Source organism: Borostomias antarcticus (genome assembly GCF_949987555.1).
Source record: "Borostomias antarcticus genome assembly, chromosome: 5".
NCBI lineage: Eukaryota > Metazoa > Chordata > Actinopteri > Stomiiformes > Stomiidae > Borostomias > Borostomias antarcticus.
In genome coordinates, this window is record NC_140238.1 from 22,586,713 (window position 1) to 22,606,712 (window position 20,000).

At 45.9% G+C, this 20,000-nt stretch overlaps 1 protein-coding gene across 1 annotated transcript in view; it reads right to left on the reverse strand.

Moving 5' to 3' along the window:
* The window catches only part of LOC311309679 (voltage-dependent T-type calcium channel subunit alpha-1I-like), a gene marked incomplete at both ends in the record, with an annotated part of 221,941 nt that overhangs the window by 11,948 nt on the left and 189,993 nt on the right, over positions 1 to 20,000 (reverse strand). The window contains 4 exons of the mRNA XM_084439007.1: positions 1,402 to 1,539; positions 12,668 to 13,147; positions 14,607 to 14,728; positions 16,760 to 16,838. Of these exons, the coding sequence (XP_084295133.1) occupies positions 1,402 to 1,539; positions 12,668 to 13,147; positions 14,607 to 14,728; positions 16,760 to 16,838 (819 nt within the window). The remainder of the gene's footprint in view (positions 1 to 1,401; positions 1,540 to 12,667; positions 13,148 to 14,606; positions 14,729 to 16,759; positions 16,839 to 20,000) is intronic.

Genomic DNA, 20,000 nt, shown 5'->3' on the forward strand with positions numbered 1-20,000 from the left:
CCATAGATATCTATGGAAGGGAGGCTAGCCTCCCTTAGGGTGGGTTCTTTTCTCTTAAATCAATGTAATGCCTTTTTTCTTGCTAATTTGTGATTGTCCAAAACGCTGAAAAATTACCGCAAGGGAGGACAGTACTCCAGCCCTGTCTGAACAGGATTCAGACATTGACATTTTGTTAGTCCAATCACATTCCAGATTTACCACAGTGCAGGCCGATTGAGTCGGCGTTGATGTCTGTGTTTCTCTTCCCTGTGCCATTGGAAACTTTTTGTGTGTTCCTAGCTCCATAATATAATACATCCGAAAGTATTATGGGACATATTATACATCAAACTGTTCGTCCTTTTGTCTTGATTCTAGCCATCTAAATATCTAAACTGACATAAATACTTTTTGAGCTAGAGCCGTCTGAACACGACAGTTCCACTGGCTGGCTATAGCTGGTAACGTTAGCTACGAGGTGCACGTCAGGCTACGGCATAGGCAGGCGCGCAGATTGGCTGGAGGCGCAAACTGTCGGCAACTCGTCCAAAACATTTCTAGAGACTAGGTCGCAACACCGGATTGGAGAAATCCACAGCCTGGCTCCTGCTTGCGTGAGAATGTATCGCTTTGCGGTGCTTATTCCTCATCCAGTGATGGATGGGTGGATGGAAAACTTTCAACTGAATGTTCATATTGTTCTGATAATTGTAGGCTATAGCAACATAAGAGTGGCAGCTTTGACAGCAACCCAAATGAGCTAATAGCTGTACCATTGCTAGCTAGCCATGAGCAAACTGTTGGATACTGCATTTGCTGTGCAACGTATTCCATTGTCCAGTTGTCAAATCTATTTGCCAACAAACTGTTTGAGAGCCAGCACACCTGTGTCCCCTAATCAATTTTTTTTTTCATATATCACCTAACCTCTCCAGCACCTCACCAATATCAATTATTTTCTCTCTTTAGAGAAGAGTACAATCCATTACAACAACTATTGCTTACAATGTTTTATTGTTGTTTTGTAATATTTTATCATGAATATGATAAATAAATGCTGCATGTAGTTAAAGAAAGTGTTAGTCAGTTTTTCATATGCTAAAATTGACTGTAAATCCACTTTAAAGCTGATATTTCTAATATCTATTTATTTATATTTCAAGGGAAAGTGCCCCCCGGCGCCCATGGGCGGTTCGCCTCTCTTCCTCCTGTCCTCCTCAGTTTTTTGAGTCACCAGCCGCCACTGGTGTGCAGTGTTCAATATCTCCTGTGCATGTGTGTGTGTGTGATGTATGTGTTGAGAACATCCTGTGTGTGTGTGTGTGTGTGTGTGTGTGTGTGTGTGTGTGCGTGCGTGCGTTCAGAACCTCCTGTGTGTGTGTGTTTATTCATGCATGTGTGTGCGTGTGTGTACTGTACCTCCTGGGTGTGGCTCTGGCAGACGGTAGGGGAGGAGTAGTGGTGGAAGACGGAGCCGGAAAGGTTGTCAATCATCATCATCTCTCCCTCCACTGAGTCCTTAATGAGCAGAGATACGCTGTCCAGCCACTGGCTCTCCTGGAAACACACACATACACACGCACACACACATGCATAAACACGCATACTCAGACACATATAAACACACACACACACGTGCATAAACATAAACACACACACACACACACATAAACACACACACACACACACGGGCGATATAGTTACAGGATTAGGTGTAAAACAAAGCAGTTCATTGTACTGATGCCAGAATGAGAGGAGAACAGGTTATAAATCAGCAATACGTAATTACCTCACTATAAACATTTACCGTGCTAGTGCTGCATGTTTTTTATTTGAGTTATACTTAGAAGATTTAATCAATGTATCTATACATTTATTAAATTCTCTTCCTCCTGAATCTCAACAGTGGAATTGTTTTCCAATGACGTTCCCTGCAGATCCACTAGACAGGAATAGCTGCTGTTGCGTAGCTTGGTGGGGCGGCTGGTCATGTGGTGTATCTGTTCCTGCAGAGTGGTTCTGTCTCAGCAGTAATAACGTGTAGAATATTCCTGAGACAGGGTCAGTGTGCTTCAGCATCCGCGTGCGGTTATTTAATAATAGTCCAAACCACTGGAGATGATGCACTATTTAAGTTCACAGTGGTGTTATGTAAGACTCCATTGTCTCTCTCAAACACACACATACGCACGCACGCACACACACACACATGCATGCACACACACAAACACACATACGCATGCACACACACGCACACACACACAGATATGCGCACACACACACACATGCACACACACACACACAGTTTTACACACCTCTGTCTGACTATGCTTTCAACGTTCCAAAAAGCTGCTGGTTCTGAAACAGACAGACAAATATCCTCCGTGTGTGGGCTCTTCATGTGGTCTCTTTTTAAAAATACCGCTGGAATAGGCTAGAAGGACCATGGTCTGTGTGAGGGAAATTGTATTCATGAGATTATGTTTAATATTTAATAATACTTTATTCTCTAAACGTATTAACAGTGTTCTAACTTCATACTAAGGGATGTTCTGTGTCAATTTTCATTTGCCCCCTGCTCCTGGCCTGATGATATTGTATTGTGTGTTCCCACTTCAAGGACACAGCTGGGGATGACCATATATGGAACCATTTTCAAACGTCATGTGAAATACTGTGTAGAAAGGCTATCACTGACAACTTATCACTTCTCCTCAGATGCAATCTGTTGTCTGTTCTGAATTGTCCTCTGGCCAGAGCACTGTTATTAAAGTTATCTTCTTACTCCGAAGTTCACCGGCGTGTTTTTGAAGTTCTTACCCTTTTAAAAGAATCTACTACAATTTGGTGTCAGAAGGTGGTCCGGGCAAGGGGCGGCGAGACGCACGGCATCGTTGGACTGATAATCCCGCTGAGGCGGCTCTCAACCCTCGCCTGATTCACAGAGGCTGAGCGACGAGAGGGATGACCGGCGCTCCCGTCTTTTGCCCGATCCAGCATTTCAACAGAAACGGGTAAGTTTCTGAGCACCTCACTCAGAAAATAATTTAACATTTGTTTTACTGTTTGTTTTACAGTTTGTTTAACTGTTTGTTTAACTGTTGGGTCTTTAGTAGAGTACTCTCGAGGAACTGGTGTCTACTGTAACTGATAAATCTGTGCAGTATAGGAACCTGCAGTTCGACAGGGTCGTTGCAGGGGATAGGTTACCGTTTTCACAGGGAGAGCGAAGTGGTTACTGAACATTAGCCTGATTTTTTCAGTACTCGAACTTGCAGTTCGACATGGTCGTTGCGAGGGACAGGTAACCCTTTTCACAGGGAAAGTGAGGTACTGAACATTAGCATGGTTTTTGTCAGAACTATTGGACGTTACAGAAGAGCCAGGGTTTAGGATGTGTTTTGTGTAATAAATTGTGTACCCTAGTATGCAATTGTCTGTTTGTTTTATTTTTTATTATTATTTTTCTTTACTTGTTTTTCTGAAATAAATTGTGTGCCTGTGAGCTGACTGGGGACATGGTCCTGGGTTCATAGATTGTGATGGTGCTCTGGTGAATATCCATACAAGCTCACAATTTCAGCATACAGTCGTCTGTGTTGACTCTGTTCTGCACCACTACTCTCTGTTTTGTACATTAAAACTAATTGGGCCATAAACTCCTAAAATGGGAGATAAATGGACCATTGAGGAGAGGGAGGCAATGGAAAGCGAGCAAGTTATGACACGGACATGGGGTAAAGTTTGGTTTCCCGTTGAAGGGAAGCTTTAGTGTGGATTTACTAGAGAAAGTAGAAGATAGAATGACTAAGAAAGTGAATAAGGAGGTAGAGTGATGTTTCGGAAGTGGAAAGAGGAGGCAAGGACTAGGCTAGGTAAGCAGCAGTGGGGAAAGGAGTGTAGTATATTTTTATCCTGTATTACATCAATCATATCTGTATTACTCTCATGTAGTAATCATTTTATTAGAATGAATAAACTTCACTTTAGTTGGAACTGTGTTAATATAAGGAGTTTAACATGTGGAGTTGCAGGTCTCTGAGTCAGCATTCCTTTGTCCCTGAGTCAATAAGATAGCAAATTGTTGCCTTTGAAGTCAGTAGCCTAGTTGTAACGTGATCCCAGGAAGGACCCAAGAAGCCCTGTGTCTGAGGAAGGGGAGCAAGAGCTCAGCTGATGCAAAGACCATTCAAGAAGATCAGTTGACCAGTAAGAAGACTAATTGACCGTTTGTGACCATATCTGTGTTAATGAACATTCCTTGTATGCAAATGTGTTTGTCATGTGATTCCTGGCTTGAAGCCAGGACATAAAAGCTTGGCACCTCGATGAGAAAGAAAGTATTGCCTAGAGATTCGGCCCCTGTGTTAGGCATGTTGATTCAACGTTTTTGGCCTCCTTGAAGTTCTGTTCCACACAAAGATTATGCTTTTGAAATACACTGCAGGAGAAAGCGGGGATGGTTGGGTGCTTTCTCTCATCCGCAGATGCCGACCTGCAGTGCCCCTTCCCACCACCTGCCATGCCACGGGACCAGTCCATGGCCAACTACCCTCCGCCAGCGCAGCAGGACGCCAGCCTAGGTAGGCAAACTAGGTAGCCTAGCAACATAAACAATAACAATAGCTACCATAAGTAGTTCCGCTTCCTGAATCCCCTCTGCGGATTGATCTACACATCTACAACGGTCGCTTCAATACAAGTCAATGGATTTCAGAAAATGATCAATAAAACCCTACAAGATTCAGACTTCAGAGAAAGATGTCAGAACACCAACGGACACCAATTACCCCCTCGGTGAGCTTCTTGTCTTTGAAATCGAGAGTTTAACATGTTTTTGAAAGATTTTTCAAGGTGCCCATCCACATCCATTGTATGACCAAAACGGAGGTAGAGCAATTATCAGACTTTCTCAAAAGTGCTAGTTTTGTCAACGTTTTGATCTGAACCATTGTATATGATCATAAGTAACATTAAAACAGGGCTAAACATGCAGTTTCCCTTTACTACTCCTTTAACAACGGTCTGCACGATAAGGGAAGGTCGCAGAGTTAACATTTTCAATGATTCACGGTATGGTTATGGGGTGTCAAGATTTCAATGGCTGTGGAATCTGAGGGGCTACATTACATCAACAGGGAAGCCCATTAAAACGGGAAGATCATAGGTGAGCTCTTAGAGGTAATTCTCTTAGAGGCCCACTTGTTCCAAACGGTGATGAGTCTCTTGAGTGAATGAATGCGACATACCCCTCGGAGAAAGTCACTCTGGGAAAAGGCAGGGTGTGTGGAGGAAGACGGGGTCTGGAAGTGCCCGGATGGAAGACCTTGTCTCCCAGTGGCCCTGCACCAGTGGCAAGGGGGGAATAGTGGCCGCTCTTCAGAAATTCTGGTACACTAAAAACTTCACCCCAATTGCTGAAAGGTTGTGTGAGAAATGTTTGATTTGTGCTCAAAATAATATTTCCAGGTCCATCAGGCCCACTGGCAATGGGAGTAGGACCACCCAAGGCGCCGCTCCCTGACTCTGCCCTCTGCAGTGAGTCGCAACCTGCATTCTGCTTTGCAATCCATAAGAACACAGGTTAAGGAGAAAGGAGAAAGAAGCAGACGAACCGGCACACAAAGAGCCAGTGAAAAAGGGGCTCAAGACCGACCTCGAAGAGGGTCTCAAAGAGCAGGATCTCCCGGAGCAGGAGGAGTGCGGCCCCAGGTCCTTTAAGGAGGCCCAACTCCTCGAGTTGTGTGACGCTAAAAAGAGCCGAGAACAAAACGCCAAACAAACACCCCCAACCCGCCTGAGAACTCGTGCCCAGGCCAAGAAGGAAGGGGACAACAAGTAATATGCCACACCTTTGAGCTATAGATTTACAATAGAAGATAAGGTAAAAAATGACGAAGGTACTGTAATCAATCCGACAACCACAGACTGAGTAACCGCACTGCGCAGGACATTCTGAGGCCCTTAAGGCTCTGCTCAGCTTGAATATATGATGTCTTATATATTATATCTTTTGTTTTTATTACCCTCATGTTTTTACTGGATTGACTGTAACATTGTACATTCTAGTAATGTATGAGAGATTTAATCGTGAGCTCCACTCCTTGATGGGCACACCACTCCAGTCATCAGTAATATGACCTTCCTTTGACTGTTACATTTTCCTTTAATGCTGTGTTCTGTGTGTGTCTGAAACCCCCCAAAAAACATTGTTGTTCCCTTAAGGGACAACTATCTAGAAGTGATACATTTATTATCAAAGAGGGGAAATGTGAGGTAAATTAGGTTCATGAGATTATGTTTAATTATTCTCTAAACCTATTAACAGTGTTCGAACTTCATACTCAGGGATGTTCTGTGTCAATTTTAATTTGCCCCCTGCTCCTGGCCTGATGATATTGTATTGTGTGTGTTCCCTCTTCAAGGACACAGCTGGGTGCAGGCAGAATAACGTTGATTGAGTATCGGGGAGTGAGAGACACAGACACGGGGACACAGAAACTGGAACCATTTTCAAATGTCATATGAAATATTGTGTAGAAAGCTGGCCAGAGCACTGCTATTAAACTTATCTTCTTACTCCGAAGTTCAACCGTGTGTTTTTGAAGTTCTAATAATAATACTAATACATTTTATTTGTAGTGCACTTTACATTCCGAGAAATCTCAAAGTGCTATAAAACAGAGGTTAAAAACAACAATGTAGTACATTCATCCAGGCTCCACATCCATTACACATCCAATACATCCACAACCAAGTCACATCCAACACATTAGTACAATAATAGGTAATACAATAATAAAAATATACAATAATAATAATAATAATACAATAATAATAATAATAATAATAATAATAATAATAATAAAAACCTGAAGCAAGCATTACATGGCACATACAAGATGAAGATGACATGGGAGAACGGTCAACAGAAAGCTTTTGTGAAGAGGTGGGTTTTAAGGTCTTTCTTGAAAGTACCCACAGACTGAGGTCCCCTGAGGTGGTTGGCGAGGGTGTTCCACAGCCTGGGAGCAGCAGTGCCGAAGGCTTGCATCCCCATGGTGCTTAGCTTGAACCCAGGAGGTTTGAGGAGGTTGGCAGTGGAGGAGCGGAGGGTGCGTGAGGCGGTCTGAGGGGTGAGGAGGCCCTTGAGGTGGGGGGGGGGCATTTCCGTATATGCACTGGTGGGTGAGGAGGGAAACATTGAATTCAACTCTGAGTGAGATGGGGAGCCAGTGGAGTGACTTTAGGATGGGGGTGATGTGGTCATATTTGTGCACCCTCATCAAGATCCTGGCATCGCTGTTCTGGATGTACTGGAGTTTCTGTAGGCTACTACTAGGGATCCCGATGGAGTGCATTGCAATAGTCCAGCCTGGAGGAGACAAAGGCGTGGACGAGCTTCTCTGCATCTGCCAGGGTGAGTGTGGGACGGAGTTTGGCAATGTTCCTGAGGTGGTAGAAGGACATCTTGCACAGCTGTTTGATGTGGGTCTCGAAGGTGAGGTAAGGGTCCATTTTGACGCCCAGGTTGGTGACTGATGTGGAGAGAGGAATGTTCTGGCCAGAGAAGGTGATGCTGGTGATGGTGGATGACCGGACCTGGTGTGGTGTGCCGACTAGAATGGCTTCAGTCTTGGAAGCCACGCCTCTGTCTCCTCCAGGCAGGTGGTCAGTTTGGACAGTGGCAGGGGTGCAGAGGGGGTGGGGTTGGCTTTGATGTAAAGCTGTGTGTCATCAGCATAGCAGTGGAAAGATATTCCATGGCTGCTGATGACACGGCCAAGAGGGAGCATGTATAGTATGAACAGGGTGGGGCCCAACACCGAACCCTGAGGGACACCACAAGTGACATTGTGGGTGTGGGATTTGCCTTTCCCAGGGCGACGTGCCCTGGCGACGTACCCTTTTTCCAGTACCTTGGATATGAATGGGAGGTTGGAGATGGGCCTGTAGTTGGCAAGGACTTCTGGGTCTAAGGTGTTTTTTTTGAGAAGTGGTCTGATGACAGCAGTTTTCAGCGCAGATGGGACATGGCCGGCCTGGAGGGAGTGGTTGATGACCTTGGTGATGAGGGGACTAATGACGGAGAGGTTGGACTTGTTCCTACATGCAGCGCCATAAACTACCGTCCATTTAAGACGGGAGCGCTCCCTCGCTTACTAATGTCGTTCCCCTCTGCAGGCGGAGCTGGCCGACCCCGCCGAGAGCCCAACACAGCCTGCAACCGTTGCAATCATCATTATTGTTGCCATCCCATACTCCATATTACAGTTGTCAATAAATACATCTAATTCTAAAATCGCTGCAATTATTACTGTGCAACCCATCACACTGTGACCACAATGTTACTGTGCAAATTAGCTAAAAGTGCAAATGCATCAAATCGTAAGTAACGGAGACAACCTCCGTTACACAGTACCTTGGATATGAATGGGAGGTTGGAGATGGGCCTGTAGTTGGCAAGGACTTCTGGGTCTAAGGTGTTTTTTTTGAGAAGTGGTCTGATGACAGCAGTTTTCAGCGCAGATGGGACATGGCCGGCCTGGAGGGAGTGGTTGATGACCTTGGTGATGAGGGGACTAATGACGGAGAGGTTGGACTTCACCAGGGCTGTGGGGAAGGGGTCCAGGGCGCAGGTGGATGGCTTCATTGTCCTGATGATGTCCTCAGTCTCTCGCTGTGAGATGTTGGAGAAGCAGCAGAGAGGCTGGGCAATCCCAGGCTGTGGGTCAGCATTCAGGACAGGTGGGACGGCGGAGCTGGAGAGGAGAGAGTGGATGGTGTCTACTTTCTTTCTGAGGAAAGTGATGAATTTGTTGCACCTCTCCTCTGTGGCCTCTGAGTGCGAGAGAGTACAGTATGTGGTTTGAGAAGGTGATTTATGGTGGAGAAAAGTTGCTTGGAGTTGCCAGGGCTATTATTAATGATGTTGGAATAGAACTGTGACCTTGCATCACTGAGGGACTTAGCGTAGGCCTTTTGATGCTCTCTGTAGGCCTGTTTATGTACAGTCAGTCCTGAAGCCTTGAGACGCCGCTCAAGGACACGTCCAGCCGTCTTCATCTTCCGCAGCTCGCAGGTGGACCAGGGGGCTGAGCGTGAGAAGGACACTGTTCGGGATTTGAGAGGGGCGTGGAGGTCCAGGAGGCTGGTGCAGGTCCAGGAGACTGCTCAGAGACTGATTGTAGAAGTCCACTGACTCAGTAACTGAGGGGAAGTCAGCAGAGCCAGAGGAGAGATGTTGGAGGTCCATGGTCAGGGCGTCAAGGTTGATGTTTTTTACGTTCCTGAAAAGGATTTGCCGCTTAGGCCTGGTGTGGGGGGGAGGGGAACGGCAGTTCCATTGAGATGGTCTTATGGTCAGACACACCCAGATTGTAGACCTGTAGGTTTCCAATGGGGGCAGAGTTTGAGATGACCAGGTCGAGTGTGTGTCCCCTAGAGTGTGTGGGGACATTAACATGCTGCTGGAGGTAGAGGCAATCCAGCAGTTGAAGGAAGTTAGCTGCAGAGTGACAGGAGGGGGTGTCGACATGAATATTTATATCTCCAAGGATTATAATATTAGCAGAGGTTGTGCAGAGTTTAGTGAGTAGGTTGTGCATCTCTGGGATGAAAGCTGAGTTAGGTTTGGGGGGCCGGTAGCTCAGGAGTATGGTCATGGGGAATGGGGGCTTACATTAATGCAAGGCATTCAAATGAGGACTGTGTAGGCAGAGGGATGGGGGAGCGCTCCAGTTCCTGTCGGTGTATGACAGCTAGGCCTCCACCACGACCAGTGTTGTGAGCTTTCTCCATAAAGCTGTATCCAGGAGGGCAGGCTTCATTTAGGGCTGAGTAAACCTCTGGCTGGTGCCACGTTTCAGTAAGGCACATCACATAAGTTCTCACCCTTTTAAAATAATCTACTACAGTCTGCAACCTCTGTCCTGTTAATAAGTGTATGTAATAATCATATAATAAACGTAGGGCTAGAAGGATCACGGTCTGCACCCTTTGTCCTGTTAATAAATGAATGGCTAGAAGGACCCAGGGTTTCCGTTAGCCGGTAATTACCGTTTTTTGTCCGGAAAAATCTGTTGAAGTCCGATATATTAAAATCTTTCCGGTCATAATGTCCGGACAAAATAATTCCCCCTAATTGTATTAGGCCTTCAATAGGCTAAAATTAAATTTCCATATATTATGATTCATTGTGAATATAAAAAAACGAATAGGCCAATTAATTTTGTTCCGTTAATGTGTAGGCTATTGGCTAGTAGGCCTTTGGGCTAGCGGGCCACCATAGCAAGCGAGAGGGATCTTGATCGAGGTATGGAGCTTGAGGCGAAAGTGCATAGGCCTATTAATATCGAATGGAAATTAGCCTATGCACGTTGTAAGTTCTTACACTTTATTTAAGTAGGCTATACATATAGGCCTAGCCTATGAATTCCAATCAGCGCAGCCGTAGGCCTTAAATGTTACGAGAAGTCTACATGTTGCCTAACCTCTTGCACTTTTAAATACATTTTTTATATATCTAGTCATGCATTGTGGCATTTCTTTATTTAGCCCAGCCCGCCTATCATGTCCTCCTGGTTATGTTCTCCTCATCCTCATAGCCTACTGCGATGTCCGTGGTTATAATGACGCTGTTTTATTGATAAAAAGGGCTAAAACTGGAAAGAGAAATTAGTAAACACATATTACTGTCGCGAATTCAAAACCAATTAGCCTACATCCTCAAATCCGATTCATTCAATTGAAATAAACATTCATGTTCTAGCCTACAGTCGCAATTCAAAGGTGACTATTTTTGTGGCAGTGCAATTACATATAGGCCTAGCGCATGGAATCATGACAGCCTATCACACATTTAATCATACGGATGCGAAATAAGACAATAAATGGCATATATAAGCTACACAACGGCCAATCACCGCGACAAACAGCTATAATAGGCCTAATATTATATTATAATAGACTGGAATTTCTCCAGTTTGTCAGGAAAAGTTTAATCTTCCCGGACACATTGACCGGTACCGATTTTCTGTAACGGAAACCCTGGAAGGACCACGGTCTCTGTTTTTTAAACTTACATAATAATCATATAATAAACGTATGGCCAGCAGGACCATGGTCTCTGTTAATAATCATATGGCTAGAAGGACCATGGTTTCTGTTAATAAACTTGTAATGTAATAATCATATAATAAACATATGTCTAGATGGATCACCGTCTCTGTTTAGAAACTTATGTCATAATGGTATATTAAATATATGGCTAGCACGACCAAGGACTCTGTTAATAATCGTATCGCTTGAAGGACCACAGTCTATGCTTGTGTTTTAGAACTCTCTGTCTCTATCTCTCTCTCTAAAATACAACATCTCTGTCTCTCTCTGCAGTACAGTGGTTAGGTTATTGTGCTAGTGAGACTGCCATGTTATGTTCTGGATGGCTGTGTGGACAAGAAGAGAACAGGCTGTTCTATTCAAACCTGTGGGCTCCATTAGACACCTCCACTATCCAATATCACATCATCATCGCCTCCTTTCCTACCTGTCACCCTCTCTCTAGGCTCTCCACCCCATGGGTCTTCTTAACATGTCTGTGTGTGTGTTCTCAATGAGGTCCTCCAAAGCAGGCACACATGTGCTCTGCGGCCGCAAGTGCCCTCGTGAGTACACACACATGTGCACACGCGCACGCACACACACACACACACACACACACACACACACACACACACACACACACACACACACACACACACACACACAGGGAGCGGTGAATAAACTGAGCTGGCCTCCAGGTCTTTTTACATCACTCATGGGAGAGAGGGTGGAAGAGAGAGGGAGGGAGGGAGGAAGAGAGGGAGGGAGAGAGGGAAGAGGGGAGGGAAGCTGCCTGTGTCCGCTCCCTCTGTCTGATCTAAGTTATTCTGTCAGCCAACACTGAGCTAAAAATGGCTCGCTAAAGCCAAGTTTAGCCCTCCAAAGGTGGAACACATTGTGGCAGGCGGTGACTCATCGATGTGCGTGTGTGTGTGTTTGCCTTCAGACTATCATTACTGTTTCAGTAATCAATGAGTGTGTGTGTGTGTGTGTGTGTGTGTGTGTGTGTGTGTGCATATTGACAGGTTAATAAAGGCCCCCAGGGTTTTAATTGAAAAGGTGATTAAAGGAGGCTCAGTGCGTTCACTCCTCAGCCTCTATAGACTGACAACAAATGTCGCCATGGAGACGGCCAGCGCTTCAGCAAATTTACTTTGAAAAGTGCAGAGATGAGAATGTGTGTGTTTGTGTGTGTTTGTCTGTTTGTTCCGCCTCTCTTTTTGTCTCTCTATAATCACATTGTTCTTTCATCATCATCATCATCATCCTGTTTTCATGGGGTCCAAAGGATTGAATCAAAACCACTTTGAGCTTTTACCATCCGCCAAACCAGAGAACGCTAGCTTTGCTTTTCATAGTCAGCTAAGAACTGGAAATGATGTGGAAATGTCTGTCAAGTCTCCCAACTTAGAAATACTGGGCATAAACAATGATTCAGCCATACTGAAAAACTGTTGGCCAGACAGAAAGAAAGAAAGCCATCCATCCATCCATCCATCCATCCATCCACATCCATCCATCCATCCATCCATCCATCCATCCATCCATCCATCCATCCATCCATCCATCCATCCAAGCTCACCTGCGCAAGTGAGTACAGCCTGCGCTTCCCAGGGGCGATGGGGTTGAGCGGTCCCGGGTGCGTCGTTGCCACATGCCGTATACTCATCCCGGAACACCCTGCCACCCCTTTCTCTCCTCCTCCGTCTCCTCCTCCTTCCCCACCTCCTCTTCCTCCTCCTCCTCCTCCTCCTACTCCCCCTCCGACCTTCTCCCTTCCTCCACAGCCAACGCCAGCTCCGAGGGGCCCGCCCAGCCCACCCATGCAGCAGAGGGTCCCCTGGGCCAGCTCCATCTCAATCTCGGCATCCATTTCGGCCTCCTCCTTGGCCTCCTTGTTGGAGTCGTCCAGGTGCTTCATGAGCACGGCCACCACCACGTTGATGAGGACGAACTGGGCGGTCAGCACGAATGACACGAAGTAGAGGGGCGAGATGAACTGGAGGCTGGGGTTGCAGGAGTAGTCGACCCCGTAGTCCGGAGGACACTCCCTCAGCGTGTCCTGGTAGGGAGGGAGTGACTTTTCATTTGCGTAATGTACTTTATACTATAATAAAACATTCAAATTATATTGTATATACTGGATATATATATAATAACTGAGGATGAACAGATAAATCTATCTAGCAAGCAGGCATCGTGGCCAGACATAAATCTTTGATGCTCTGGGATGATTCCAGACTTCCCCCACTAATTTGGAGTGGCATTTCCACTTTCTTACTCTCGCAAAACTGTTTCCTTTTCCTCTCATCTCAGTCTTTTGAAGTCTATTCCAGCCTCTGTGCACCTCTCCTCCTCTCTCTCTCCTCTTAACTCTCCCCTCTCTCCTCCTCACTGTCCACCCCCCCCCCCCCCTCTCTCTCTCTCCTGCCTCCTCTCTCCTCAGTGCATTCTCTCTCTCTCTCTCCCCATATCTGTTCCAGCCTATTGAGTCACTGCAGGGAGCCTCTCTCAGCCAATCAGCTGCCAGAGCCCAGAGGCCGTATTCACTGCTCCTAACTTGCTGATTTAGGAGAAACTCTTAGCAATAACGGTTGAGTTGCAATGAGTTATTCCTAATTGTAGGACTACTAAATATCTGATCTAAGAGTATTTCGACAATGCCGACAATCTGTCTCGTAATCGCGTCTACATTTTGGAGACGTTGAATGACAAAAAGCCTTTTAAACGGTGTCGCCTTACTTGGTTTATTCTTGGTTTCATGTTTAATCAGTGACACTAGCCTATGAAGTTAACCCCGTCCTTTCTCTAAGCTAAAGAGTTCTCCCAGTTCCTTAGTAAAATCTGGTCTTACAGCAGCTTTGTGAATAGGTTTTAAGAAGAAACTCTTAGGGAGAAAGGAACTTTTACTGCTTTTTAGGATAACTCTTAGTGGTAAGACAACATGTTTTGTGATTATATGGCCCCAGGTGTCTAATTTCACACCAGATTACAGTGGTCTACACTGAGCGGTACCAGCTGTAGCCTCACTATCCCCATCTACTGTAGAAAACCACTCAGTGTGTGTGAGTGCATCTGTGTGTGTGTGAGTGTGTGTCTGTGTGTGTGAGAGAGAGTGTGAGTCTGGGTGTACGTGTCTATGTGTGTGTGTGTGTGTGTGTGTGTGTGTGTGTGTGTGTGTGTGTGCGCGCGACAGACGAAGAAGAGTGGAGTTCAAGAGGAGCGAACCTCCGAGCCGTTTTTTTATCGCTCCGTCTCCTCCACTCGAGAGCCACTTAACGACCAAAGCGAAGCGCCGGCTCGACACGCGGCCCTGTGTAAAGATTGCCTTTCTAAACGGGCGGGAGCAAGGCCTGCGTTCCCCAGCTCTCCCCGTGGAGGGGAGAATGATAGACTGCGGCAGGGGCCATTAAACACGCGCACACACAGACTGTACGAGCCGGCCCGGTGTTTTTGACTCACAGAGCAGCTGTAGAACCCAAACCCTTTCCCAGGCCTGGGGCGTAGAGCAGGTACCGTACCTTCATGATGCCATTCCAGTTGTCGCCAGTGGAGACCTGGAAGAGCGTGAGGAAGGCCATGCCGAAGTTCTCGAAGGTGGCATGGCGACTCATGCCCTCGCATGGGTAGTCAGCATTACACACTGGGGAGGAGGGGATGGAGGGAGGAGAGAGAGAGGGATGGTGGGTTGAGGGAGAGGGAGGAGAGAGGGAAAGAGAGGGAGGAGAGAGAGAGGGATGGAGGGAGGAGAGACAGAGGGAGGACAGAGAGAGGGGGATGGAGAGAGAGAGAGAGAGGGATGGAGGGAGGAGAGAGAGAGAGATGGATCAGAGGAAGTAGAGGGGTGAGAAGAGATATAGGGCGTGTCGGTGAAGAAAGAGAGAAAGAGAGGGAGAAATAATTGAGGAGAGAAACAAAGAGAAAGAGAGGAAAATCTGAATTCAGATTGAAATCAAGCGTGGCAGACACGGCCTGCTAAGCCAACTGGAGACAATTGTTTGCACATCTCCTCAGCTGCTGTAGACACAGCGGGAATACTGAATCCGCAGCAGAAGGAACAGAGGCTCATATTTAACCTGGGGCTTAAAGCGAGGATAATCTATGGAACGTTCTCAAGAAAATGAGAGTTACATTTTGCTGTAATCCTTTACTCAAGCTGCTGATGGGAGCTAGATAACTACTGACTGTGACCAGCGCCTGCAGGGGGGAAGGCTGCTGTGACAGGCTGGAAGATACATGAGTTATTTATGGAACATTCTAGACATGTCTTGGCAGATGGAGCTAGATCTAAATACCCTAGGATCGGAAGAGTTAAAAAAAAAGAGGATTAGGTAGATGAAAGCAATGTACAGAGCTTGCTAGGCGCACGCAGAAAAAAAAAAGAAGCTGGCTATGACATAAGAGAAAGTCGTGGCTATGACATAATAAGTCGTAGCTACGAGATAAGACTTACTGAAAATGTGTATTTGCTCCTTATAATAAATGCAATTTCAACAATAATGCGTTAAATTGATAGTCTGGCTTCCAGGGTGGAAACTCATGGTTTTTCCACACGGCCCATCTACTGTAGCCTGGCTTCACCACACCGAATTCGCAAAAATGCAAAAGGGTCTGGAAACTCACAGTTCCTTTCCGATTCCCAAGAGGCTTTACTAACGGGCATAGATCAAAATGCCTCTGGACGCAATTGGATAGACCTACAACCAATCAGTGAAAAGGCCTCTTATTAAACCCGCCCCATATTAGATAAACGGTTGTGATTGGTATGAACACATTTCTGTTGGAGTAGATTATTTTAGAACGGTTGAATATCCAGACTGATCTGCGGACTGAAATCGAATTTGAGCTCGTGAGATCAGGCTGGCGACGCCCGGCTACATCTACTGTATCTACTGTAGTATCTAGGAAATAGTAACTGTTTGAGACCATGATCCAGATCTTCCTAATACCAATTATTCCGTTGCAAATCTACAGTGGTGGCATAGCTCTGTGTTAGGATACAGTTAGTTGTAATGCAAGAATTGCAGTGAGCTATTAAAAATAAAATAAAAAATCATGTGCGCCTACAAAACTCTGTACATTGGGAGGACAATCAGTAAAAATAAATATTATTAATATTAATAATAATAATACTAATATTAACATTTACATTGAGAAAAAAGACAATACATAGATCATCACACAATACACAACACTTTAAATGTTACAATAAAATAAGGGAGGAAAAGAACAATAGCAATAAATAACGCAAAAATAAATAAATAATCAAGGTAAAATGTTTTAAACATTAAATGCAACTTTGAAGAGGTGGGTTTTGAGGGGTGATTTGAAAGTGAGGAGTGAGGTGGAGTCACGGATGTGTTTGGGGAAGGATTTCCAGAGGGTGGGGCCGGCGATGGAGGAGGCCCTGTCACCCCAGGTGGTGTTTTGTTCTGGTTGGGGGGCTCAGGACGTTGGCGTCAGGAGATCTGAAGATCGGTCAGAAGATGTGGAATATTGTTTGGCGTTAACATGTGTTCCACTAAGTTTCAGACTACAACATATCTATTGTCTGTGGTCGCCAACCCTAGGGAGAAGCTATGAGTGCATGGATCGTCTTGCCCCAACCGAGCGCCAAGCCACAGGATACTATTGATGTCATCGGCTGATTTGTGGAGGATGTCATGTGACTCACTCAGCTCGCCAAAGAGCTCCACCCCCAAGGCAGCGTAGATGAAGAACAGTAACATGAAGAGCAGACCCAGGTTCCCCACCTGGAAGACACACACACAAACACAATAATAATAATAATAATAATAATAACTTTCATTTATATAGTGCCTTTCATAAAACCCAAGATCGCTTTACTTAGGGGCAATAACAGACAAGAGACAACAAACATGGTAGACAGAGACACACAACATTAAGTAACGGAAGCTAGAGGTCAAAGGCCATGTTAAAGAGATGAGGTCAGTCTGGTTCAGGGAATGAAGAGCTGACCGGTGTCTGAGGATCGCAGGGACCGTGACTGAGTGTAGGGGTGGAGGAGGTCAGTGAGGTACTGAGGTGCGAGAGCATGGAGGGACTTGTAAGTGATGAGGAGGGTTTTGTAGGTGATGCGAGATTTGATGGGGAGCCAGTGAAGGTGGGTGAGGGTGGGCGTGATGTGCTGCCAGGGTTTGGTGCGAGTCAGAACCCTGTAGCCTGGTACGACCATCCCGTTCTCATGAGCTCACATTCTGTTTCACTAACGCAGAACGGTCTGGCCTTCGCCTTCTCGAGAGCGATTATCCCAAAATCCAGACCATACCAGGCCAATCAGGGACTGCGTTTTAACTGCTGTTCCGTACCACAGTGGAAAGCAGCCCCTGATTGGTTCGTGTCCCTGCCGCTCGCTAAACAAACATGGCGGCTCCCGAAAGCAACGAGTGGTAACGTTAACGTTAAACGAATAAACGCAGCTGTAAGTGCAGTTATTGCAGAAATAGACTTAATCACGAGTTTCTTGGTGGAAAAGATGTTTTTGCCGTTCTTCCGACTGGATTTGGCAAAAGTTTGCTGAACGCTGATTGGTGCGAAGCAGTGAGCTCGCTAGATCGGGATGGTCATACCAGGCTAAGAACCCTGGCAGCTGAGTTTTGCACGTATGGAGCCTGTCCAGGGTTTTGCTTAGAACCCCGGACAGGACTCCATTACAGTAATCCAGACGGGAGGTGACGAAGGCATGGAGGAGGGTCTCTGCTGTGGAGTCGGCGAGTGATAGTCGGAGTCTGGAGATATTTCTGAGGTGATAGAAGGCGGATTTGGTGACAGAACTGACGTGGGATGATGCCCAGGTTGCGGACCTTTGGGGAAGGGCAGATGGAGCAGCCGTCAATGTCCAGAGCAAGATCTCCAGCCCTCTGGAGCAGGGCCTTGGGTGCCACAACCATGAGCTCAGTTTTATTGCTGTTTAGTGTGCTTGAACACAAACCAGCCATACTAAAGAAGCCTGCACAGGGAAGCCTAGCATGTTAGCACGGTAGCATAGCCTCACTGTGTTCGCTTGTTAGTATACACTCACTGTGTTAGCATGCTAGCATAGCCTCACTGTGTTAGAGCATTAGCATAATCTCACGGGGTTAGCGTGTTAGCAGAACCTCACTGTAGCGCGTTAGCATAGCCTCACTGTACTATTTTTACTGTGAAGTTTTGGACGGGGCCAAGGCCACACAATTGACTCCTCTCCTTGACGGTACTGCATGATGGCGATTATCGTGTAACACTCATGGCAAACACAATCCCATTAGCGAGCTAGCTAACCTTGCAGTGTCAAGGTCACACACTCTGTGCAGTGTCAGCATCACAACACAATGGTGCTCCAGTCACCACCCTGCTCTGGCAGGGAGCTACACACTCTTTCCAGAATACTGGCGAGTGAAGTTCCCTTCAGAAAACATCACAGGCAGGGACGTACAATGGCAAAAAGATGCAGCAGGGCCGTACATCTCAAAAAAAAAAAAAACATCAATGATGGGTGCAAAAATTATTCCTCGTCCTGTCCTCTTCTTTTCTTTGTGACTGCTTGTTCACTTGTTCTCATAGAAGGTTTTACTGACGGTGACTGGGATGTACAGTCGGTTCGCTTACTCTAGACAAATGTACTTATTGTTGTATTTACATGCATGTACTTTAATGTACTTATGTACTATATGTTGCTTGTGTTTTAATGTACTTATATACTGTAAGTTGGTTGTCTGCGAAACGACAAAAATGAAGCTGAATGTAAAATCTGAACGACTCCACATTAAGGGAACTGCAGTAAATTGGTCGTATGACAGGTGGCCATAATGAGCTCTATACAGTGAAAATGGCGTCTCACGCATCTTGGCATCTGCCGTAGGCCTCGTCTGAAGTTTACCACCTGCCCGGGACAGAAGATATGACAATCGGGTTCCTAGTTGACGATTTAAAGCTGTTACAGCCCGGCGAGCATCGTATAGCAGCCATTTTAACCCCATGGAAGGAGAGGATAATGGCTCATTAGATTCCTTCATTTTGAAAGTTTATAATTTTAGAAATTATAGCACTAACAGGAGAAGTAAAACGTTTTAGAGTGTGGAGCTCTTCTGTTAAAACCACTTTAAAGTTGTCATACCCTCCTTCACATTCCGTATAAGCGTATGAATAGTTCAAAAGGTGACATCTTGTTTTACTCTGGGTAGAACTCAAAAAACATCTCTGTGTGATATGAAATCCAATGTATTTATGCATGGAGAGGCGTGTTGTCTTCTGGGTGCTTGTTTTGACTAGCAGAGCAGTGCAGTAAAACTAGGAGGCCTTTTCACATCCTATCCTATATGGAGTAACACCACGGCAGGTGGAATCTCTCACACATTGTAAGACTCTGCTCATCTCATCTCATCTCATATCACACACACACACACATACACACACATTCACACACACGCATGCATGCTCTTTCTCTCTCTCTCTCACACACACGCACGCACACACGCCCACACACACACACTCACACACACAGTTTCTTGACGACCTCTTTAATCACCCATGTGTTAATTACCTCCCAGAATGCCCCTGGGATATGGCAGAGGTCCCGTGTTAATGAGCGAAGGATCAATATCACAGGAGCAAGGAGATCTGTTCTGTCTCACTTCTGTTGGTCTGTCTCACATTTGTCTGTCTGTCTGACCTCTGTCTGTCTCATTTGTGTCTGTCTCACCTCTGCCTGTCTGTCTGTCTGTCTGTCTGTCTGTCTGTCTGTCTGTCTGTCTGTCCTACCTCTGTCTGCCCTTCCTCTGTCTGTCCTACCTCTATCTGTCTCATTGCTGTCTGTCTGTCTGACCTACCTCTGTATGTCTGTCTCATCTCTGTATGCCTGTTTCACCTCTGTCTGTCTGTCTGTCTGTCTGTCTGTCTGTCTCACCTCTGTCTCA